Genomic DNA, 27,484 nt, shown 5'->3' with positions numbered 1-27,484 from the left:
ATGAAAACAGTACACGTTATGAAAATGTTTGTTATTAGTAATCTATAATGATAAATAACTTGTATTCCAAGACCATCGCGGGCATTTAAAACAGAATATGAGCCCCACGTGCAACTAAAAGACTACGGGATGAAGAGGCCGGGGTCAGTATCGCCAATTAACCAGGGTTTCCGAGAGCTCACAAAGGCCTATTGTTGCCAATATCGATCTGTCTTGGCACAATATTGAAATAAATCGCCGGCGGTTGGCGGCATGGAGCGGCCATCTGTGGGGCCAGTGACACCGCCACCACATGGTCGTACCTGGCACTCACCGCAGCACATGGTGGAATAAACGGTACTTCAGCACGTGGACGATCATATAAACATCGCTATCACTGGTCACTTCTGGCACCCACAGTAACACACAGTCAACTAAATCGTATTTCAATAAATGCACGATTTATAAACATCGCTATCACATACATGGTCGTACCTGGCACTCACCGCAGCACATGGTGGAATAAACGGTACTTCAGCACGTGGACGATCATATAAACATCGCTATCACTGGTCACTTCTGGCACTCACTGTAACACACAGTCAACTACATCGTATTTCAATAAATGTACGATTTATAAACATCGCTATCACATACATGGTCGTACCTGGCACTCACCGCAGCACATGGTGGAATAAACGGTACTTCAGCACGTGGACGATCATATAAACATCGCTATCACTAGTCACTTCTGGCACTCACTGTAACACACAGTCAACTAAATCGTATTTCAATAAATGTACGATTTATAAACATCGGCTATCACATACATGGTCGTACCTGGCACTCACCGCAGCACATGGTGGAATAAACGGTACTTCAGCACGTGGACGATCATATAAACATCGCTATCACTAGTCATTTCTGGCACCCACCGTATCACACAGTCAACTAAATCGTATTTCAATAAATGTACGATTTATAAACATCGCTATCACATACATGGTCGTACCTGGCACTCACCGCAGCACATGGTGGAATAAACGGTACTTCAGCACGTGGACGATCATATAAACATCGCTATCACTAGTCATTTCTGGCACCCACCGTATCACACAGTCAACTAAATCGTATTTCAATAAATGTACGATTTATAAACATCGCTATCACATACATGGTCGTACCTGGCACTCACCGCAGCACATGGTGGAATAAACGGTACTTCAGCACGTGGACGATCATATAAACATCGCTATCACAAGTCATTTCTGGCACCCACAGTAACACACAGTCAACTAAATCGTATTTCAATAAATGTACGATTTATAAACATCGCTATCACATACATGGTCGTACCTGGCACTCACCGCAGCACATGATGGAATAAACGGTACTTCAGCACGTGGACGATCATATAAACATCGCTATCACAAGTCACTTCTGGCACTCACTGTAACACACGGTCTACTAAATCGTCTTTTAATACATGTACGATGTATAAACACGCTACCATATGATCGTGCCTGGCACATGGTCGACTAAATGTAGTATATTTTACTAGCGGTGTTGATGTCTCTGTTGGTACTGTCACTTGCTGACATCACTGTACTTACTGATGACATCAGTACTAGTTGTACTGTTGTGTGGCTGTGCACAAGTGTCAGATAAGTGGTATATTTTTTTGGTACTTGTTTTTTGATAATAATTATTAAAGCTGATGAGTTACGCACCAATTTTATCCTGAAGGGTGTTTACATATGGCGTTTTTCTGAGAATTAATTAATTTGTCTTTCATACCCGTGTATGATCAGTTAATTTACTTTTTATACCAGAGCAACCATTGACATACACAACGACAAGAATTGAAATTTATAGCAACAGTTGACTTGTATAACTACAACCATTGACATTATATAATGGCAACCATTGACGTTTATGGGTACAACCAATAATATATAAAAGAATAACAATTAATTGACATGCATAACAACAATTAATCACGTTCTAATAGTTACAATCGTATTACCTTGGTTGTAGAATTGTACAACTGGCCCTAAGCACTTATGGAGGGTAGTGAAACTTCGAATTGAATAGTGATGAGCATTAGTTTTAGTTCAAGCTTTTCATTTTATGTAACAAGGAACAAAATGTAAATAAATCGGAAATTTAAAAATTTGACCTATCAGAATATCAAGACCGTTTATTTTTTAACAGGTTTTATTGGTGTTTGTTATTCTGCACATAATTTATGTAAATGCATTAAACCTCTAATCTGGAACCTCGCACTCTGGTGATTATTTGTTGCTCGTGCTTAAAATGAGGTGCTCAAAGCGGGAATCGAATTCTCGAGTGATAAACTGAGCGAGGTGCTAATCACTCAGGTAACAAGGATGGTCTAATCTAAGGTAAAATCAGAGAACAGATACGAAAAAATAGGAACACAAAATACCACAGCTCTACTATTAATTTTTTTTTGTAATCTTTAAATAAACATTTTCGCACATTCACAATTGCCTTTGCTCTAAAGGATATGGTTCATAGTGTATGTAGAACAACTCAAAGGTAACTAACGAAGTATATACTCATAAATATTTATGTTCGAAACTAGTTATTGGGGATTATAAAACCCGTCTTCAGAGATCTTTCTTCCACTGACTTATTGAAGAAATGACACATGAGCTCACTAAAAACTTAGAAATGTAGTCCGTTAAACGATTTTTTAGGCATAGCACTACTCACACTTGGTGTATATGATGTAGTTATTTTTTTCAATGAAGAAAACATTGGAAACTGTCGTTTTTGAGAGACTAGGTATAACTCCAGGCTCCAAATATGGAAGAACAATGAAAAGGAAACGCCAATTGTAGAGTGCAAAGGTCTAATACAGCTGTGTGAAAATGTCGCCAAAAAACTCGATAGACTCGTAGGGGTGCGAAACTGAAAGAAGAGGGCAGAGTAAGAAGATCCTGACAACTCTCAGTATATAGCTGGAATATTTTGGCTGATGAAAGTAATATACATTAAAAAAATTGAACAATAATATTAATTTTGCATTTGTCGTCAATTTCCAATTTCCTATCTCAAGAATTAATAAGAATATATTTTTTGAAATTTTTACCACGTTTTCTTGATATGACATAAAATTATACAAAGAGTCTTAAGTGATTACCACTTTTTCAGGCATATTACAAATCCGCTAAACTTAGAAAGTTCCGTTCTTTTTTAAACTTAAAAAATATTTTAAGTGCGAATTAGAGATAGACCTGCTTGTCACACGTAGGGAGAATGTTGTATACATCCAGTACAACTTTTACTTTTAGATTGTTTCTGGTAAAAGGGTCATGTGGATATAAAACTAGAATTGTTAAGGTAGCAAACCAGTTTATGAAAGTCCTATATAAATGTTTTATTCAAATTTATTACATCACATTAAAAAAATACAGTTTTGACGAATGTAGTCGTCACTCGCTACAGTTTCTTGCCATTTAGTCCTTGCAGTGCCAAAATGAAGAAGGGGTATAGTTGTGTCATGCTTTTTATAGATAATTTACTTTGTTTTTCTTATTTTTGCTTCATCTCCTCTAGAGATTTATTTCATTACTTCGTCCAACAATAAGACTCAATTAATGGTATATTACTACAGAAACCTGGCTAAGAATGCTAAATTCAGAGAATTCTGTGTCATTCCCTAATATTATCTATGCATCACCGTTACAACCTCCAAATAATATTTTAAAACTGCAATTAAAGATTAGTAAAAATGATCCTCTATTGCTAAATAATATATTAAGCCGAATGTTACGTGCGGCGAATGAAGTTGACCCACAGTAACTTTTACACAATAGCAGAACAAAAAAGACATTGAATTTAATCACGAGAAATTATAGGAATTACTGAAGATAAAAATGTGAAGGTTCACAGTACTTTCCTAACTTATTGCTTCAAGGAGTGGCTTTACGTAATAGGTTTACTTAACATTTATGTAATGAAATATATTTTAAGAAAATTATGTTTCTTAAGACAATATTATTAAAGGAAATTAAATTTGTTTATAGATAGAACATGTTATTCTCTTCAGTTATCTTTTATATACAGGGATTTTCAGGAGGAATCTGTCATGATGCACAAGTGTATTCCTTTCAACAAAATAATGAAAAAAGTTCATATAAACTTCCGGTCCGGAAATGCTTCGTTGGCGAGTTATACAGGGTCAAAGATTTCATCTAAAATTCAGCTCCCTCAGTGAAACTCACACTGAATGTTTAGGTGCTAATTGAGTTTTTTTTTAATTAGATAAGTTTTATATTAAATGATCTGACAAATGGTATACGGCCTGTACCAGAACTCTATCCCCAATAGTTTAGGAGATTATCGGGGTACAGCAAAAGGTTATGGTCGAAAACACACGTTTTTGCGTTTGGACTACAATAACTCCGTTAAATTATCTATAATCAAAGAAATGTATTCAATAAAATTTTTAGAGAATACTCCATTATTAGGGGGCACGCAAAACTAAAAATTGTTGAAAATCACGAGTTATGAAAATAAAATTTAATTTAAAAGAAAGCTATTCCGTTTTTATTGACTCTATTTACATTATTTTGTTTGAGAATAAAGATCTCTCCAAATTTAATTGAACATTTTCCTCTGTTTATAGGCAATTTAATGGAGTTCTAGTCCTAACGCAAAAAAGTGTGTTTTCGACCCTAACCTTTTTTGCTTTACGCCGCGCTTCTCCTAAACTATTGGAGTCGAGTTCCGAGACAGGTTGTATACGATTTGTCAGCTCATTTTACATAAAACTTATCTAATTAACAAACTCAATTGACAGTCTAAAACTTTCACTGTGAGTTAATTTCACTGAGGGACCTAAATTTCAGGTGAAATCTTTGACCCTGTATAACTCGCCAACGAAGCATTCCCGAACCCATGTTTATATGAACTTTTTCATTATTTTCATGAGACGAATAAGCTTGTGCAGTGTGGCAGATTCCTCCTGAAACATCCTGTATATGCGGTAAAATTATTTTCTTATATTCAGTTTTTCTTCGAGCTTATGAGATGCTCTTATATATTTAGTTTAAATAACTTTCAACTCCTAATGTAATGATAGCAAATTTCTAGTTTTCTTGTAGGTAGAAAAAATATGATAGTAGAGCTTGTTCTAAGAATGTTCAAAAATTCATAATTTACTACCCCAATTAAATGCCACTGCATGGCCATCGCTCCTCAAAGGACAGAGGTAGTAATAGTAAATATTTATTAGTGATATTTACCAGATGTATTTATTTCTGCATGGCGTCTAAAACCATTGTTTTCAATAAAAAACATAATTTATGATTATAAAAATATACAATAAAAGTAATATGGGAATTGAATTGAGACCTAATAAGTTTATTACTTCTAAACATTTATTTTTTTCCAAGGAAACTTAAATTTTATACTACAGCATTATAAGTTTTAAAAATACCAACATTTTTAATGGGATTCTTCTAAGAAGCCTTATATAGAATAGGTTTAGTTTAAGATATGAAATCATTAACTAGTTTTCGCAGTCCTTAGCATCAAATTATTTAAAGAGAAGCACTGTAATGTTACCGCAAGTAATTATACCACGAAATATGGTGGTCTACTCTCTAACTTTGTTTTGGATTGAGGAGCTTTTATTCAATTATAAATTAGAATCAAATTATTGTACTATCCCTTTTAGTGCCAGAGTGATATTTGTACTGTAGCAAATTACCTATAAGATAAAAAAAAAACTATCGCTATAACGATCGTCGGCAAGTTTCGCGAATATACTTACGAGATCGCTATATCGAACGCTGGCAATCTTCGCAAATATGCCGACGATCGCTATTTCGACAGTTGGCATTGAAAGGGTTAACTTGTTAAACGATCTGATGTAATTTTATCCTTTGAAAAGCAACTAGATGTAGAATGCTGGTAACGCCTTGTTGTTATATTATGAATGAAAATGGATTTGTGTTAGTAGATGAGCATGCGCGGTGGCGGGAGACGCAGCGTGACGGAACAGATCCTCTCGCTGGTGGTTCTCAAGTGTGACAAATGCTGTGTAAGACCGCCACGCCGCGCCACTGCTGTACAGATAACAAGGCATCGTGTCAACACCGGTGGCCGTTTGTTTGTCCGCTGATATAATTTGTTGGTGTATATTGTTGTCAATTATTGCAGGTGTTGAGATAGCCCATCTGTTCAATAGCCATTCTGCCGCCAATGTGCGAACACATGTCCACAATTTGCAACTGGTATCGGCGTTATCTGAGCAGGAGCGGCGAGACGCGGACTTGTCGTAAATTGTGGCGACTTTGCTCGCGTGGGCCGCCACCTGTGCGAACCGACGACTTCTCTTCACTTTTACCGATAAATTGAAAAATAACAATTTATACTGGATAATGTTACATTGAACTTTATAAAGTTGTCACCATGTTTCAAGAAATTAAAGTTTATAATAAATCGTCTAATCATTAATAGACATTTATTTTACTATATATACAAATATTATTCGTTGAAATCAATATGTGCAAGACATAGATCTAAATTACCTTATAACTGCATTATTTTAAAAACGACACTTTGGTCCACATTTCATTCAGACAAAGTTATACTTTGTTAAAATGGAAGCACTATAATAACGCACATTTGTTTTATAAATGTTGTGAAAGTAATGAATCTGTTTTTTAAAAGATGGCCCAACAATATAAACTGTCTTTACAGGAATGTTACGTAAATCTAATACGTACAAGTGGTTTGGCCCTTTGTGGTAACGTAACCCTGGTCCCAGAATTGCTGGCATTTCGTCGTCACCACAACTATCGTTGGCGAGGATCGGGAAATTATGGCATAACGAAATCATCTTCGGATAACTTCTGCAGTTTTTGTGGTGGAGGTGGTTCTTTGTTCATAAATAAAACGTTTTCATTTAGTTTAAATTGGATGTTTCGATTTTGGAATTTTGTTTCTGTTGAGGTGTTGAGTATAATTTGTATACAGTCAGTACTCACGGCAAGTGAAAGATCTGGGCTTGTTGTGGCGCGGAACCTGTGCACATAGAGTTTAACCAGGAATTTAAATTTGCTGTACCGCTTATACAAAAATAATTGATAATAACTGTCCTCCCGTCAGTTGAGGAAATATTATTTACGTTCGTCTTAACGCACGATGACTATCAAAACTGTCGAAGGAAGTCACCTAGAGAGTTGAACTATGGGTGAATTTTACCTCTACTATTGTTATCGATAGTTACCATTGGTGCTCTCTGTGGGGCCAACGGGAGCTTCCTAATCCGACCCGAAGTCTAGAATACGTTTACCTGTACTACTGTTATCGATAGTTACCATTGGTGCTCTCTGTGGGGCCAACGGGAGCTTCCTAATCCGACCCGAAGTCTAGAATACGTTTACCTGTACTACTGTTATCGATAGTTACCATTGGTGCTCTCTGTGGGGCCAACGGGAGCTTCCTAATCCGACCCCGAAGTCTAGAATACGTTTACCCTTGCATAAAATGTCCGCTGTGCCAATATATATGATCTGGTCTGAACTACGTCATATCGAGTTACTTACAGAAGGTATCAAAGCGATATCTATCGTTAGTAACAGGCAATTATTATAATTTTACTGGCAATCCAAAAATACATGTGTACATTATGTATCCATCAAATCGTTTTTGTTTTTGTTTTGTTTTTTTTTTAGTCCCGTTTAAGCCTCAGCGTCAGCTATACCGGCTTCGTACGTAGTGCACAGGTTTTTATTTTTCAAATTACATTATTGGACCTCCCCGGGATTTGAACCCGTGATCTCTCGATTAGAGAGCCGAAACTATAACCATTAGTCTATGGAGGAGGACATAATCGGGTTTCTCTATAAACTGATTAAATAATAAAGACAAATGAATTGAAATTGTAGTTTTATTTAAACAATTTTACAAAACAACTATGTTAAAAACAAAACATTGTAAGAACAGAATTACCATTCATCAGGTTCGGTTATGAAACCTGCGCAATCACTTGTTGGCATTTTATTCCGAAATTCTCTTCCATTGTGTGGCATGAGTAGGACCAACTTCTTTAAAACGTCGTCCTTTTTTAGTTTAAGAATAACCCTTGGCCCATTTATTTTCGGAGGTTGGGAATCTTTATTTTTTAAGAATTGGCTGTTTAAAAATATCAGAGAAATATTATCTGATGAAAATGAAGTTTTGTATTTTAAATTCATTTGCCTCTTTTAAAAGAAACTTGCACAATACTAGCTAAAACTGTCTCTAATTTGCTTTATTTATTTCACTTGCGGATGAGTAATCAGACTGAAGAAAAAAAATAAAATTCATGTCTAAAAGTCATAGAAGTGTTATATTATAGCAAGAGATGTATTATAGACACTTAGACTGTGCTGGACGCACAATATTTCTATCCCCGCTGATCTAAAGCCATGCCATAGTTTAATTATTAACACGTTTGATTTTTATTTTTGTACAAAAGTTTTATTAACAATTCAGAAAAGTTTTTGGAAATGTATTATTTTAATATTTAAAAAGTATACACAGTATAAGAAAAACTAATGTCATGTACTTAAAATGAGACACCTTCCATAATTCTACGTTGAAAAAAAAGACGTGAAGTGTTTAAAATACAACTTCTACTAATCACTATTATTTTAGGGTGAAAATATAGTGTTTTCTCTACAGCCGGCTCTTAATGTCCCCCCCCCCCTCATATCTTACCCACCACGGTACTACAAATTGTTCTAATCATAAAATTAACAACTTATACAGTTGGTTATCTGTGTTAAATATAAACAGTACTAATACGTTAGGCGTATCTTGGGTTATGAAAGGCAAAAAAGATCCCTAGTTAAAAAAAGGTAAATCGCAAAGTGTCATTTTGTTGGGGCCATCAATGGTATAAATAGCTTTAATAACAATTGTGACCAACATAATATGGTATCATAATGTAATTATTTTGTCTAATCCCCGAGTATGGCTGATATAATTGTATTAACGTTACAAATGGGAGTTGTGGGCGGGCGGAGGCGAGGTTGTAACGCTAAGGCAGAGCTTCTGTCCCCTCCCAGTGCCGTAGCAGGCTGGTTGCCTTGATTTGTCCATTTCGGTGCACTGTCCCCCCCCTCCTGCCCCTCACACGCACATGGTCGGACTTTTTCCTTGTTTATTGGAAAACAATGCGATCGCAGAATTTCTCAGGATCCGATCGGCAGCAAAGGGCCGAGATCTGGTTTTGCATTAACATAGGCAGCCGCCACCGCCACCATATCTCTGACCGATTTATCATAAGAATGTAATCAAGATTACCATTAAGCACAAATATTGTTTATTGTAATCTATAACAAGTATGTAGCGGTGCGTTTAATCTATTGCTTGCTAATGGATTGGTCTGCCGCGTCGCGCCACATCAGGGTTTGGCTGTATCACACGACGCTGTGGCACTAATCTGGGGCCGATATTAATCTTCGCTCCTACTGTTAAAACTCTTACTATCGAATGGATTGGTCTGCTGCGTCGCGCCATATCAGGGTTTGGCTGTATCACACGACGCTGTGGCACTAATCTGGGGCCGATATTAATCTTTGCTCCTTCTGTTAAAACTCTTACTATCGAATGGATTGGTCTGCTACGTCGCGCCACATCAGGGTTTGGCTGTATCACACGACGCTGTGGCACTAATCTGGGGCCGATATTAATCTTTGCTTCTTCTGTTAAAACTCTTACTATCGAATGGATTGGTCTGCTGCATCGTGCTACATCAGGGTTTGGCTGTATCACACGACGCTGTGGCACTAATCTGGGGCCGATATTAATCTTTGCTCCTTCTGTTAAAACTCTTACTATCGAATGGATTGGTCTGCCGCGTCGCGCCACATCAGGGTTTGGTTGTATCACACGACGCTGTGGCACTAATCTGGGGCCGATATTAATCTTTGCTCCTTCTGTTAAAACTCTTACTATCGAATGGATTGGTCTGCCGCGTCGCGCCACAACAGGGTTTGGCTGTATCACACGACGCTGTGGCACTAATCTGGGGCCGATATTAATCTTTGCTCCTTCTGTTAAAACTCTTACTATCGAATGGATTGGTCTGCTACGTCGCGCCACATCAGGGTTTCGCTGTATCACATGACGCTGTGGCACTAATCTGGGGCCGATATTAATCTTTGCTCCTACTGTTAAAACTCTTACTATCGAATGGATTGGTCTGCTACGTCGCGCCACATCAGGGTTTCGCTGTATCACACGACGCTGTGGCACTAATCTGGGGCCGATATTAATCTTTGCTCCTTCTGTTAAAACTCTTACTATCGAATGGATTGGTCTGCCGCGTCGCGCCACATCAGGGTTTGGTTGTATCACACGACGCTGTGGCACTAATCTGGGGCCGATATTAATTTGCTCCTTCTGTTAAAACTCTTACTATCGAATGGATTGGTCTGCTGCATCGTGCTACATCAGGGTTTGGCTGTATCACACGACGCTGTGGCACTAATCTGGGGCCGATATTAATCTTTGCTCCTTCTGTTAAAACTCTTACTATCGAATGGATTGGTCTGCCGCGTTGCGCCACAACAGGGTTTGGCTGTATCACACGACGCTGTGGCACTAATCTGGGGCCGATATTAATCTTTGCTCCTTCTGTTAAAACTCTTACTATCGAATGGATTGGTCTGCTACGTCGCGCCACATCAGGGTTTCGCTGTATCACACGACGCTGTGGCACTAATCTGGGGCCTATATTAATCTTTGCTCCTGCTGTTAAAACTCTTACTATCGAATGGATTGGTCTGCTGCGTCGCGCCACATCAGGGTTTGGCTGTACTGTATCACACGCCGTTGTGGCACTGATCTGGGGCCGATACTAAATCAGAATCAGAAAGTCTTTATTTGCAAATCAATCACCCATTACAATATGAATAAAGAGCCACATGGGACGAATCCTGTGCGTGGCTCTGAGTTCCATTAAAATACTGTGCGCTTACTACATACATAATATATAAAAAGACAGAAAGAAAGATAAAAGAAACAAATAGCTAGCTAATTGATTGGGCTGCTGCGTTGCGCCACATCAGGGTTTCGCTGTATCACACGCCGCTGTGGCACTGATCTGGGGCCGATACTAAATCAGAATCAGAAAGTCTTTATTTGCCAATCAATCACCCATTACAATATGAATAAAGAGCCACATGGGACGAATCCTGTGCGTGGCTCTGAGTTCCATTAAAATACTGTGCGCTTACTACATACATAATATATAAAAAGACAGAAAGAAAGATAAAAGAAACAAATAGCTAGCTAATTGATTGGGCTGCTGTGTCGTGCTACATCAGGGTTTTGCTGTATCACACCATAGACACAGAACAGTTTCTTGTATTGAGTAATATCTCATACAGCATGCATCGTCCATTTATCATAAATATTATTACATTATAATTCATCGCAAGTTATATAAATAACTATATACCACTTCCAGATAATATCTTAACGTTATAGTTAAGATTATTGTATTGGTAGTTGATTTTGTTTTGTTAAATAAATTCTGTGTATATCCAATTATTTTAAATTATAATGTACGTAATTAAAAATCTATATAAATTAAAATTTATTTCTCTAATCCACAATTTTTAAAGTTTATAAAAAAAATTAATAGATTATTTTCAATATTTTACTGTCAAACTTCTTTCCAATCAATATAGTGATGAGTGCTGAGGAGCAATAATACTACAAGTAATAATGCTGTGAACAACATGGTTATGGATGTAACTCACAACTAGGCGGCGCTGCAAAATATCAAATTTATCAAAGCGCCTGCACATTCTAAACTGCAATTACTAGACAGTTGTGTATATTAAATAGCCAAAAACTATTTGAAGTTTTTATTGTATATTTGTCTAAAGTAAATTTCTGGTTAAACTTTAAGTTTGGGTGTTAGACCACTTTATAATAGAGTACATGTACGTGTACAATGGCTACAAATATACACTTTTGACAGATTTTCTTGATCGTGGCAACAAGGTAAACTTCGACGTTGGAAATATAATTCCCTTGAACCAGAAGTGCTCATACACGGGCAAAGCTTACGAAAAGCGGGCGATGCCGCGGGAAACAGCTAGTTTATTATAAATTCCAATTACAACCGATACGACCAACCACTCTTCTAACTAAGATAATAGTAACCGACTGTTATTGGTCTACCTAATAGCTGGCTCATCATCATTGAAAGAGGTTGAATTTAATTATATTTAACGTAAACTTAAATTTTAAATCGTCTATACCCATATTTGTATTAAACCCGCCAACTATGTAGGTTTTATCTTCTAACCCTAAGTTATTTGAGGCTGGCTTATTTGAAAAGGAGTATTTTATGAGAAATTATGAATTTTCTTAAGTTCAATTTATGCGTGGTATTGGTAGTAAGCCATAAAGGTTTGCTATATTATACAGAGTGTCCCGTACCCCTCTGTAAAATATATATCTCATTATTGCTCAGCTCAAGACAAACACATTTCACCACATGAACATAGGTGCTTAGTTTCCCATCTATCTGTATGTGTTTAAAATAAAAACATTAATTTTTTAAGGAGAGGCCGATCCCCTTTTAAACCTTTATTCTGTCCGTCCTCATGGGTCACTGGCCTGTGCGAGGACAAACTATAAACTAATACATATCTTTAAAACTAATAAATTAAATCCTGCCTAATGTTGGTCAAATCTTATGGCAACTAGTCCAGTTACGGCAACAATATTATGATATTATCTGTAATAATGCCGTCCATTAAAACTTTTTACTTTGAATATCTTAAAATACAAAAATCTTACTAGAGAATTACAAGAATAACAAGCAATACACGGCCCACATTGAGGTTTTCAGCAAATAGCAGACAATAAGAAACTTAGAATTGACGGCAGCTCCAGGATATCTTATGGCTATTGTGCTTTTGTGTTGTATGATTAAAAAGAAATTCAAAAGCACATGTTTCACTCCTACCTAAGAATAGTTTGGAGTCAAATATTTTATGTTCAGTAAATTTATTTTAAGATCTGCTGTTTTAGGACTTATTTCTTTACAAAAATTGTCCATTAGCTGTCTTTCAAGGACGTAGCCAGCAAGGGTTTCCAAGGGGTCCGGAATCCCCAAATTTTCAATTTTTAATTTGTTCAATTACTTTTTAGTAAACTATTACTATTATTTAAATAACTAAGTATTACTGACATGCACTACTGAAAAATCGTTCTCAACAAAGACATGGGTCAAGAACTTTTTTAGGAGCAAAATAGGGTTCTTACTCTCTGTCCACTACGGGAAAATATCAGTTGATTGGACCCCCAAAATATTTTCCTGGCTACGTTCTTGCTGTCTTTCCCATAAAAATAGCTAATCTATGCTGTTGCCAAATATAAAAAAAATTGTTATCTGAACATTATTGTAAGATTTTGTTAGATGTTTGTAGTTTAAATAGTTTATTATAAACTTTACTCCGGTCTACATAGGTTTCTTAGCTGTTTCAGACGAATTGGCACCTATACATTTGGATTAAATTAGGAGTGGTATTCAAAGTGACATATGCCTAGCAATCCATAGGTATGTGAAAGCAAACATTTGTTGGATTTGTGACAAAGCGCAGGCGGGTGACGAAACTCGGGCATCCGATGTGTGTACTTAACTACAAGAAGAAGAAGTGTTTTTTTTTTTAACAAAACAATTGAATAATCAGGTGCCAAGCATGGAACCATGTATAAACACACTACATCAATGGCCTAAGACCGTCTGCTGGGTTGGCTATCACAACGTGATAAAAGTATTGGTTTTTTTTAGATTTTAACAAAAACAAAACATCATCTTCCGAATTTTGAACAGTATAAAATAATAAATTAAAATATACATTTTAATTAAATTTAAAAATAAAAGTAAATAATAAAATACTAATATAAAAAATACTTTACAAAATAATAGTCTAATAATAAATAATATACAAAGTTGCAATGACTATTACCGCATTGGATAAAACTATTGTAACCACACACTTATACAATTAAAAATATAAGAAACTTAAAAGTTTTACATGTTGCTTTTTAAAATAACAATAACAAAGTAATGTGTAGCGTGATAAATGTGCTAAGAGTGGCGAGTGGCTTTCAACTGTAAGACATTAAAATTTCGAATTAATTAAAAGTTTGTTAAAAATTAAATTCCTGTACCAAATCCCGTCTTTGTTCCAAACCTCTTCCGTAAACCCCGTTAAGACCCGATAATCCCCCTTGTTTTTCACACTAATATACTCATCCCAATTCAGTAACCTAGAACCAAACCAAAACGTTCTAACTTCGGCCAAAATCGGACATTTACACACAAAATGAAACTGTTTTATTTTCCTGAAGGTTACAAAGAGACCAATCAAAGTTTCCTTTTTTCAACCAAGAAGGTTTAAAATTCAAATCAACTAGTTTAGCTCTAACTTTGATTGTCCATAATAATTGGTGGCCATATCACAACCGTCATGAAAGAAACTTCCGTCGCCGAGGTCATGGTCATGAGCTAAATATTGCTGATGATATGGCGATGTTATCGCTCTTCCAGCACAATTTGCCCACCACCTGCTTCTCACTCACTCCCTCTGCTACACTGTCATTTTAATTTATTAATATATCTATATTGACGTCGCAATTTCTGCCAAAGGCTTTCCATTCTTTATACTAAGATAATTTTTCATCAATTATTTTCTTTGATAAAATATGTGGTAATCTGTTTTAATTCATCCGCAGAACTTGTAAATATAACTTAGATTCAATTTAATGGTATAATAGACAAACCTATCTAATTTTGTTTCCAGTTGGACCACGCAATCCGGCGTATTATATGGGAGGCGTAAAACTTTTTTAAAAAACCTCAGAACAGATTCTACCACTTCACTTAAGAGTTATCCTCCACACCTGTGCTCCATAACACAAATTAGATCGTACAACGGAGTTAAAACACAAAAGCTTATCACTTAGTGGCACCCGTTTATTGGTTGTTAAATGGTTCCAAACTAAATTTACAGCAGTTTTCGCCACCTTAGATGTCTGAGTTAAATGGGAATTCCAGGACAGTGTGCTTGCTATTCAATACTATACCCAAATATAATTGTAATAATTTAATCTTGGTACCTTTAAACCACCATTTATCTTGCACTCTGGGTTTGCCACATTTTCTGAAAATCATAATTTTTGTTTTATTTAAATTTACCTGTAGGTTCCAGGTGTCACAATAGGTTTCAAGTATCTTAATCATGTGTTGCAAACCTGCTGCCGTGGGAAACAGAATTACGATGTAATCCGCGTAAAGGAGTAATTAACTCGAACACCACCGAAGCACCAAAGTTACAACCCCCCTTCTATAATATCGGTCAAATAGTAAGAACATTAATGGACTAAGAATGCATCCCTGTCTGAGGCCTATTTTAGTATACAAATGTTGTCACTCCATCGTCACACCACACGCCTACAGTTGCGTCCTTATAATAATCATCTAATATGGTTAATATGCTAGTGGAGACCCCTAAACAGGATAGTTTAAATATTAACGAACGTATATCGACTGTGCCGAACGCTGAAGAGAAATCAACATCAAAAAACCATATAGTTTTCCTTTATTGTTATTCAACTGCAAGTTAACCATGCAAGACAGACTGAAAATATTGTCTACAGTGGAATGTCTTGTCTAAATCAGTCCTGAAATTCTGTAATAATATTTTTCTTACTTACCCATTCATACAGTCTATTATTCAGCAAATTGGAGAATATTTTTGCAATACAATCAATAAATGACAATCCCTGCAATCTTTCGCATACTTGATATCATCCTTCTTGTGAAGAAGGAATGTAATACATTTTCAAAGCTAGCGTGAATATGCCGTTTTTAAAAATACTATTAAAAATTAGAAGCATTCTATTTATCAAACTTTTAGGCGCATTCTTGTAAAACTCATAGGGTACTCTGTCGTAACCAGGTGCTTTGTTTATCCTGACCTTGCTCAATACGAATATTTCCTGTCTTGGAAAATCCTTATCGAGAGACTCATCGCTACAATAAGGCAGTGCGAATTCCACACTGGGACCTGTTACAGGTGGATTTAATACAGTTTTAAAATCCCTCATCCGTTCACTCGATGGGATATTTCCTTCTTTATTTTCATTTTTCACCTTAAATCTATTAATTGCCATCCAACATTGTTTTGCGTCTGATGCTTGATTTAAATTACGTACTGAGCTATTCTCACTCTTCTAAGTAATTATTTTAACCTCAGGATAATTTGACTTCCTAAATAAATTTAAAAAACGAAAAACACGTTTCCGTACATTTAAACACTTAAAATCAAACCATGGCTGCTTCCGTTTTAAGTGGGACAAATTACCCCCTGGCTTTAATTGTGAATGAGCGGAATTGGTAATGCAGGCAACAACGCTATCAACGTTCTCTTGAATGTTGTCATATACTGGGACTGTGGCAATCAGCTGATTCACTTTATCTTTGACATTATTATTGTCGCTGTCCGTCCAGAGGGATCGTCCTATCCCCCTCCCCGACTACAACGACCGGAGAATCCCCCCTAAAACTTACCTCTGTCGGCAAATGGTCTGAACCAATGTGACTAATAACTAAAGTCACTGACTGATTTTAAACAATTAATTGAACAAGCAGCTAAATCTATTACAGAGGATCCAATCCGCTCTATAAAAGTAAAATCCCCTTCGTCAACAATTGACCGACTTCAAACAAAGTCAAAATAACGCTTACACCGTCAATTTAAAACAAAATCTTTTGGAACTCTGTCTTTATTAATAAACGCATTGTCCGTTCCTTTTAATTCTCTCTCATAAAAAGCCAGTTCCTCACCAATTCTCAGTTCAGAACGTAACGTAAAACGCAAAAAATCACGTTAATGTTACGTTCGTGTTGTCAAATTTTACGTTCAGAACGTAACGTAAAACGCAAAAATCACGTTAATGTTACGTTCGTGTTGTCAAATTTTACGTTCAGAACGTAACATGAACGTGAGTTTTGTGTTTTATGTTCTAATTAACGTAATTTTAACATGTCAATTCGTGTTCGGAACATTGAACAGTATTTTCTATTGATTTTCTGACTGTCCCAAAAGTGTCCTAGAAACCCCATATTCATATCTACTTATATATATATATATATATATATATATATATATATATATATATATATATATATATATATATATTAGTAGTAACGTTACAGTGGTACTCTTAAAATTCATGTATTTAATTAAGTAAGAAGTCTTCTATGTTAGTTTATTTTATTATAAAATATTGATGTATTATTTTCCTTGTTTATACAGAGAGACAAGTTTCCTTGTCAGCCTTTGAAGTTCTGTTTTCAACTTACGGGACCTTTAGTGGATACCATGCACCAATATATATTTCAGCTAACATTTAATAAAAGTCTATTGATTTTATGATTTTGTTAAAAACTCTTTTCCTTATGTTCCTTAGATTTAGATAGTTACAGTACCATTGCAGTATCATTATTAATTGTTTATATAACAATTGTAAATTGTATAAACCTATAAGCGTATTATGGCCCCCATATTTTGTCGTCAAAGAATTCAATACAATTATTTTGAACCCCTCCCCAAAATATCTGTAAGGGGTATTTTTAGGGGTGGGGGTGGTTTTTAGAAACGTTTTAAATGTGAAGGTAGGGCGTGTGGTACCTCATTTTAAATTCTCTTGACACAGATCATTAAAAAAATGTCGATTTATCTTGCTATGAACGTACAGGGTGTTAAAATTGTTTAATAAACATGTCAAGCGGTTTCGGTTTTGTCGAAAAAAATAAACATTTCTATTGATTTATTCCAATTTGTTTTGAAACAATCGTATCCATACAATAATCACTCTCTAAACAATGCCCTTATAAAACTCGTAAAATTGTTGCGGTTCCCCAAAACTCTTATAATCCTGTAATACAAAGTCCACAATTTCAATGTCAATCCATGAGCATGCAATACAGAGTGACATCTTCACGTTCTTATGTTTTTAACTTCTCTGGAATTTGGCCGTCATTTTATGTCAGCTGATAAGGTGTGCATTGTTCTTCTGGTAAACAATAACAATAATGCAGGTTTTGTCATTGTTATAATACTGAATCTAGTGTACTAATTAATTTTGAAATAGCAAATTCAGTACTGATCAAGCAAATGATAGCTAGGAAGCATAATCTTTTATGTTTGTCACTTCTTGCAAAAGTGTAAATTCTCTGTGTTTGAAATTCACTCACCGTAAAATGACAGTGAATCTGTTTAGTTTGTAATTTTATTTATTTAAATTTTAAAATGGCTTACACTAGTGCGGAGTGTTTGATATGTTGATACGAAATATATATTTCGATTTATCTTTCTGTAAATGTACAGAGTATTAAAAAACCTAAACACAACGGCGTTAACAACAAGTTTTATTTATTATTACTTTATTGAACAACTTATGAAACTCCAAACGTTACCCAAAATAGTTGAAAATCCACCCTTCCAAAAATAACCTAGAAAGTTCAGTTCCACAAACATTTCGACTGTTTCGCATCGTTCGTTACCAAAGCAAATCTCCACCCGCCCACTTTGGCTGTCTACTGAACGCTGGGTTTATTCTGGAGAAATGGAAGCTACTGCATTTCTTATTCTCTCCATCATATCCTCTCTAGTAGTTAGTCTCGTAGCATCAACAATGCACCACAACCTCTCCTAAAGGCAGGAGTCCACAAAGACTAGATCTGAAGAACGGGTGAGATAACTGACTGTTCATTAAGTGTATTACGAATAGCAATAGCATAATGTGGAGGGGCACCATCTTACTGCATCCACACTCTTTGTCCAACTTCGTTCAGAAGACCCATCAGTAGGTTAGGCAAGACATTGTTAAGGAAATAATTGTACATATCTCAATTTAAATTTCCTTCAAAGAAGTGGGGTGCCAATTATTATGTTTTAATTTATGCCACAGCACGTGTTCTGCGTCCAATACCTTTGATTGTTTACTGCACGTATCCAATATGGATTCTCGAAGGACCAATAATGCATATTATGGAGATACACCTCGCCGTTACTTCTAAACGTCGCCTTATCACACCAGGGGACATGAGTAAAGAAGTCAGTGTGTTTCATTCATTCTCTCGTGGTGTCCAACAAAAGTTGATAAGCTGAAGATAGTCGTGTACGCTAAGCTATTGTGTAACGATATCTTGTAGGGGTGCATCTTGTTTTCGTGGAGGATTCTCAAAACTGTAGTTTGACTCAACACAGAGTCAGCTGTTATTCTTCGGCTTGAGTCCTGTGGGTTTTGTAAAGCAACCGCTAAAACATCAACAGATATTTCACTTCTAACTGGCCTTATCTTCTTATCTTGGATATACCTCACAATGCATACTCCAGTTTCTCAAACACGATCAGCAAATCTTCGAAAAGCCTTTCGTGAGTATTGATGTCTTCCAGATAGCGTTCTGCTTACAATGCAGCTACTGCAAGGAAGTTTGAATAACACTCCATGTTGCTCCATGGCAGTAGCTTCCATTTCTCCAGAATAAACCCAGCGTTCAGTAGTAGACAGCCAAAGTGGGCGGGTGGAGATTTGCTTTGGTAACGATGCGAAACACTCGAAATCTTTGTGGAACTGAACTCTCTAGGTTTTTTGGGGAAGGGTGGATTTTAAACTATTTTGGGTAAAGTTTGGAGTTTCATAAGTTGTTCAATAAAGTAATTATAAATAAAACTTGTTGTTAACGCTGTTGTATTTAGATTTTTTTAATAGTCTATACGTTTACAGCAAGATAAATCGAAATATATATTTTTAAAAAATCGATGTCGAGAGATTTTTAAAATGAGGCACCACAAGCTCCACTTTGACCTGTTACAAATTTCCAAACCCCTCCCCCTACCACCCACAAATATCCCTTAGAAATATTGTGGGGTGTTTAAAATAATGTATGGAATTCTCTGGCCTCAAAATGGGGGGGGGGGATTCAGTTAAAACGGAGTTTCTTTCTTCACTTATTATTCCGCTACAATCACGGGCCTAGGTGATCTGGTTTACTCTGTACAAATTATGATTTTGTTTTTACTCTGTATTATTAGACCCATTTCCTGGAACGTTTAGATTGTAGATTAAATGCAAATGTGCAATTGAAAATTATTTAAAATCTAGTAATGCAATTAGATTGATTAAATAGAACCAGAGTTAGTTTAAAACCATTATAATACTGATTAATGAATTTAATGTATATACTATTTGGAATTGCTGTAATTTCAAAGAGAGCAATATCTTTGACAAATATTCATTTTCAATTATCATACATTTTAATTTGTATAACAATGTAATTTTACTGTAAAAATATATGCTTATATTTTAGTCATTGTTGTAAATTTCACACTATGTACATCCTCAAATAAAATTACTAGTAATTTTGCATTAGAACTTAGTAATTGCTGTAATTAATTACTAATTCACGTATGCGCGTAGTTTTGTTTATGGCATACGCTGCAGTTGTCTCACAACTTCTCTCAGGTGGCTGCAATGATTCAATTCTCTATAGTATCATGCAGTAGCGCAGGATACAATACCGATGCCCAAGATGTTACCGTGCTGTTCAGCCAGGATCGTCTAGGAATGATAAAGTCCGCAGGGAACAGGAGGAGGAATCAATCTGTCTGGAAAATAAAAGAAATTAATTCCGCAAAGGAGTTGTTATTAAATTTCTATGTGTCGAATGGTAGTAGTGTGGGTAATTGGTGGTGTATCTGCCATACTGATGAGGGACGACCATCTGTCATTCCTGGAACTGAGTCAGGCCGTTGTTCCAGGAGGAGCTGGGGCTGGAGGAGGCTGGAAGCGGCGGAGACTCCAGTAGCTGCGGGTCGCTGCCGGAACCCCCAGGTACGTTCAGACAGCGTGGAACCCGCACACCTGACCGCCATCTCTGATCAGGCAAAAACCTCTCCAGCTAGTGCTAGTCCCCTGTTTTATTGTCATTACACCACTAGTCTGCACACGTACACGTCTAGTGCAGACGACCTCAGCTGCCCCACCTGTCCGGCCCGGCACATGTGTTCTCCATTACACCGAATATACATATCGTTTGCATAATTCTGGATAAAACGTGTAATTGCAAGTTTGGATTTAAAAAGAAATATTGTTATATCGCAATGTCCCCTGTGTTACCATTATACAATACTCATTTACTTTTAAACACAGGCCAGATCGGTGTATATTTTGTTCTTATGCTCGTTGTTTCTCTCACTATAAACGATAATATTTTCAACAGTTCTATTCAATGCATTGTTAATGTTTGTCGGTGCGTTCAGTATTGGTTTAGTGATTAAGATGTATTCTATACATCATTTTCGCAGTTACTGCATCAAATCAGTTGGCCAATTCACGGAAACCGGCAACCACGAAACATTTGTGTGAAACCGTCATAAATCGTAATTAAAACATATTCGTGTAATATTTTCTCAAAAAAATAATTAGATCATCATACATTTATTTATTCTAATGAGCATATATTTTTGTGCGTTTTTAAGCCAGTGGAGGATTTTTTAAAGTAATTTTGTATATATTTGTGAGTTTTGAAAATTTAACAACTTTCTGTGTGAAGAAATTGTATACAATTTGGTATAAAGAATTAGAGAGGCATTTTCTTAAAAGACGCCTCACCTAAAGTATGCAGTTTAAAAAGATGAACACAACAAACATCATTTAACTTTCTTTATTGGTTTTGAGAAAAAGACAAATTTACCTGTGAAAATTTAATTTTTCAGAAATCGTAAATAAAGGTAAACAAACGTAATATAACATATCTATTGTACCTTAAAACATCCCTGATCCATACTTCTTTTGGTGTGTATCCTCTAGCCTTTTTGCCAGATTTTGTTCTTGACGATACTTTTTTTGGGGATTTCAAATAGACTTTTCTGTCTCTTAAATACGTGTTTCATCCATCTTTTTCATTCTTTGTATACATTTTAACTCGAGATGTGTACAGTTTCTTTCAGAACAAAATTTTATTTTGGGATTCGTGGCCAAATGACACTATTTACTGACTCACTAGGGTTTTGAGTTCCACTGTGTAAGCATTTTTTGAGAATTTTATTATTGATCAGATCTCTTAACATTGGCTTTATTCAGACATTTCAGTACATTGAGGAAAAAGTGTATGTGACTTCTAATTTACCCTTTGCAAACTATGATAATATTTTCCATTATTTGCCTTTTAATACTTGACCCAACTTTAAGTTCCCTTTGCACATTACTGGTTTTGAGGGTAGGTGAATTCAAACCAGATAGCAATTTTAATCTCTGATATGCTGTTACATTCAATATTATAGCTAAGCCATAACATAAATGTATTTCATATATGCCTGCATAAGGTAGGTGCCCACAACCAGCTATCGTCTTTATATCATATAGTTTTGTTTTTTACGGTTCTAGTCTCTAGTTTTCTGAGACGGGAGCCCATTCTTCGATGTACGAGTATATGGCTAGTACATTCTAATTTTTCAATGTAAAAATTTAAATGATAGGGCTTGGTGGCTTCGACAGTGTGAAATGAAACACTGTTGCCATCACCAAGGACATTAATTTGTATATCTGACACAGAACGATTTGTGTGAACTTTGAAACATGTCGAGGACTCCTGACGCTGCCACTCTCTCCTGCATAGTTCACAGTACAATCAGCATTGCCATGCTCATTTTCAGTCTGTTTTTGCATCTACAATATTTTGTTAGTATCCTGACCTCAATCAATTTTCTTGTATTAGATGCAATTGCAGTGACCAGAAAGTTGCTCTGCCATTCAGAGAACAAAATCATCACTGCCAAGACCTATCGAATAGATCGGTTATTCCGAGCACTATCGTATTCTACAACACATTCTTCAACAGCTTCTGACGAAAGTATCTTTACGTAGTAGCAGTCAAAAGAGGAGTGCAATATTTGAAGGCAGGTGGATTAAGCATATTCATCAAGGCGCAACAGGTTTTGGCAGAATTCTTACCTTCGCCTATACACAGAAACAGATAAGCGTACCTTATATTTACAACTGCCCTTCTACTACTTACAGACTTATTATTCTTTTCAGATACTGCATATTTACAATAATTGCACTCATTAATTATTTTAATACTGAGGCTTAGTATGGGGTTTGTTTTTATAGTTAGTAGAGGGCCATGACGTTTTGAACAAACAGCAGTTTGTGTTTAAGTAAGGAATTCAATTTTTTAAGATCTATAATGTCATTAACAGGAAGGAGCATTAATAGGAACTGGTAGGCCTATTTTATTCATACAAATTATAATCCCTACTTTTTTTGTAGAAGAGTTTTTTTTCTGCTATGTTTTCAGTCGTGCACTTCTAGGTGCCTAAGCCTATTAGTGTCAACTGAAGAACCATTGGCCACAGATTGTTTATTATGTATGGAACAGCCTGTAAAGACAAGTTTTCTTTTCTTGAATTCTTTTCATGATCTAGGCAGATTGAAAAGATAACAAAGATCACTGTACACAACACAACCTCACAGCAAAAAGCAGAAGAAGAATCAGAAAACATACATTAACAAAAACTCAGCTGGTGTATTGACAGTATTTCAGTTGGCAGGTGCAGGAACAGTATAATGGGTTTATGTCACATAACATGTCTATAACCAGCATATAGCTAGCAACTGGTAGTAGTTGGAGTACAAAACATACATTAACAAAAACTCAGCTGGTGTATTGACAGTATTTCAGTTGGCAGGTGCAGGAACAGTATAATGGGTTTATGTCACATAACATGTCTATAACCAGCATATAGCTAGCAACTGGTAGTAGTTGGAGTACAAAACATACATTAACAAAAACTCAGCTGGTGTATTGACAGTATTTCAGTTGGCAGGTGCAGGAACAGTATAATGGGTTTATGTTACGTAACATGTCTATAACCATATAGCATATAGCTAGCAACTGGTAGTAGTTGGACTGCAAAACATCACTGACATACTAATTTAAAAGTTGCTATGAATTCATTATTTCTGCTCCTATTTATGATAAGGAGATTAGCTATGATAAACTAAAGAAACAAAGAAAAAGATCGCAAGTAAAAACATTGGAATGTTTTTAAAGTATTTGGGCATCCCGGTCCCTTTTAAATCAGTTTGCTCTTCTGAGACTGCTATATAGTGTCAATGACACTTTAATCTGATATTGACCACTTTCCTGACGGGCACACCAATCAATTTAGTAATTTCGCCCCATATGCGAAGTCATAACATTATTAGAACGTTGTTTACGTGATATTTTTCATACCATAACAACATTAATGTATAGCTCCATAAGTTTTTTTATGAAATAATTCCAAGGTGCTTGACTTTACAAGATGATTCAAACTTATGTCAAGGAATTCAGGCTATAGTCTAGGAGTCAAAATAAGGCTATTTCATACTGACATGTGTCCGGAAGGTACCACCCGAAAAGCTACAATATTCAACAAAGTTGCACATTTTTCAGATTTATTATAATTTTATTATTTCATAATACGAGTATTTATTGATAGTTTTAAATCAATTAAAGTTAAATTTCTCTACCTTCGTGTCCATTTAAGAATTTCTACCTACTTTTCGCGGGATTACCCTGAGGAAACAGAATTACGGATGCTGCCTTGCCGTCTTGTCACCCTGTACTGCATGTTCATGTTGCTTAGCTTTTTTTCTAGTCTTAATAATTATAATTTTATTTTGTGCGACTTGGTTGTGTTGAACAGTTGAATTTTGTTTATTATATACATAAATATTTAAAATGTATATGTTACTGTTACAATTACTTGGTAGTAACTAAGCCTCGCCGTCACGCACAGACCTCGGCCCAGATGACGGTATTTTCAAATAAAATTGTAATTATTGTATTATATTGAAAATAAAGAATAATTTGATTTGTTTTGATTTTCTAAAGTGAAGCAATTGATACTTATGTATAAATAATACTGAAGCTGTAGTATAGACTTTTTAACTCTTTTTAGATTAAACCGTCCCGGGACCTTCTGTATACTCTGAATATTCCTTAAAGTTCACTTTAAATTTTAAATGTTTACTGTAAGAGCTCTTTATTTATAATAAATTACCAATCCCTGAAAAATTTCAATGTGATTTCATGCGACTTTCTCTGTATAATTGTGGTAAAATTCAGTATACAAAAACATATGTACCTGGGATGTATTGAATCAGTTAATATTTTGGAATTGCTCAATAGTTTTGTACAATGTAAGATGAGTTGGTAGTCTTACTGTGTGCTGGAGTATGGTTGTGTTGCAGGAGGCCGCGATCCCCTGAGCACTACCAGCACCAGTGTCAGTGGAGGCCGAGCGTCTCCGCCCGCCAGCGTGCCCGTGTCTGCGGTGCCCGCCCACCAGAACAACAGGATATCCATCGGTAATAGACATTTGGCTAGTAACGATGAAGTCAATACATAAGAAAAGTGTGTTTAAAATACATTATTCGTGCTTTTCCATCAATTACAACGATGTCGCTTTCTATAGCATTCGCGCTGTATGTGTATGTAAATCTGTGTCTCTTATTCTCACGTTTCGTGTTTTTTTATTCAACGATACTTCAAAACTGTTTTATAGAAATCCAGAAATTGGATACAAACAGAAGGTCTTATGTAAGTGAATACGTGAAATAAATAGTGCCACCTAACTGGATAAGTTACGTATTCAACGTCGAATTATTTATACAGCTGTGGATTTAAAACATAAAAAACATACATTTTAAATAGAAAATACTTGAGACACTACGAGAGAAATACTTTCAACACATTCTATGAGAATGTGAGAGACCGCTGCATAGTTTGGGGAACTTGTTTCTAAAGTGACGTGAAATAGTTTCATTTGCTTTGAGAATGAACATCTAGAAACAAAAGTTTAGTTATTGAGTTCGAGTTCACAGCAAACTCGTAGTCCTCTCATAGTATTGCACAACAGTTTCGTATTCACTCCCATTGTTCTTGGTTCTGTGGTTTAGTGTAGCATTCTTCATTGCTTGCGCCATTACCTCCTTTCCTTGCTTGAATACTCGGTCTCTGAGAGATTTTAAGACTTTCCTTAAAGTGGAAAACAAGGGTTAAGAGATTAACCCGTTGTCAATCAGTTTTGGTTCTTATATAATCAAATTGAAGCTAAGGTTTAGTCAGGTGGTACTTTAAAAGTTACTCATTTGTAAATATTGCAAATTGTGTTTGAAAATTTTTACCGAAATTTAGATGTCTCCATAAAGGTAGAATTTGAGATGAGACTTTCTTTTGAAGTCTATAAGTAGTAAGACTTTCTTCTATAAGTAGTATACAGGTAACAATGAATAGGTGGAAACCCCAGATACACTTGTTAAGGTAAATTCTAATCCATATCTATATAGTTTTAATAATCGGTATCCGGGAATGGCTAACCTCTGACTCGGTGTCATACATCACTAGGACAAAAAAATCGCTTTCCAACTTAAATGTGCCAATGCATAGAGAAATTCATCCGTCTGCATACGGTATATTTTGGAATCGCTCCGAAGGCGATTTTAAAAAGTAATTTTTTGACGTTTTATCTTGCACACACTCTATTTTGATTAATTAGTATTTAGATTATTACAGTTTTGTAATAAAGGATTATGCAATACATATAGTTTATTTTCAAATCCAATATGTAATCAGAGTAAGGAGCTTGTTAATTTCCGTAGATATTTAGAAATTATGGTAATTTTATATTTTATTACAGATTTTATTAATTAGCTTACGGTATTCTTATTTAGCAGTAGAAATTAAAAAGAAAGTTCTTGAAAAGGTGAGAATCTTTCATTTATGGGACTCTTCATCACTCGAATCATGATTAATGTCTAAGCCAGGAAATAACAATTTGAGAAATTCCCGTAACACCACATGACGTTTGACGCCATCGGGAGATTACTGAATACAAGAAACGCAGCAGGTTAGGTTCTGGCCTAAAACATACGAGTATGTCCTTTCTGCGGTCCTTTCTGTAGGCCGAGGCAGGGCGCAGCCAGCCTCGCTGTGGTGTGCAATCGAACGGCTTAATTTAGTAAACTGTAAACTTTGTTAATAACATTTATAATCTCTACGTAATAAATTTAACGACGTTAAAAATATGTCTATACAATATAAAAAGAGTCTACACCTTAGAATTTTTCGTATTTTGATGTAATTATAGTATAAACAATGCTCTTTCAAGCCATTCCTATTTACATTAGAATTATATATTTTCTTATATAATTTGGTGATATGTATGTGTAGTAACTGTATTATTACATATTTTTAAATGTTAATAAAATACTGATCTCTCAAAATTGGATCTGGTTATGTTTATAGCCAAAATTAAAATAAATTAAATCTTTGATCACACACTGTTCTCATTGGGACAAGATAAAATACGTTTGTTAGAGGCGTATCTTC

General features: G+C 35.6%; 1 protein-coding gene across 1 annotated transcript in view; it reads left to right on the top strand.

Moving 5' to 3' along the window:
- LOC124360668 (serum response factor homolog) overlaps positions 1-27,484 on the top strand; it is a 184,943-nt gene that overhangs the window by 142,208 nt on the left and 15,251 nt on the right. Inside the window, exons 4-5 of the mRNA XM_046814486.1 lie at positions 20,865-20,937; positions 25,345-25,461. Coding sequence (XP_046670442.1) covers positions 20,865-20,937; positions 25,345-25,461 — 190 coding nt within the window. The remainder of the gene's footprint in view (positions 1-20,864; positions 20,938-25,344; positions 25,462-27,484) is intronic.

This window comes from Homalodisca vitripennis, chromosome 4 (assembly GCF_021130785.1).
Source record: "Homalodisca vitripennis isolate AUS2020 chromosome 4, UT_GWSS_2.1, whole genome shotgun sequence".
Lineage (NCBI taxonomy): Eukaryota > Metazoa > Arthropoda > Insecta > Hemiptera > Cicadellidae > Homalodisca > Homalodisca vitripennis.
This window is presented reverse-complemented; position numbering and strand designations above follow the sequence as displayed.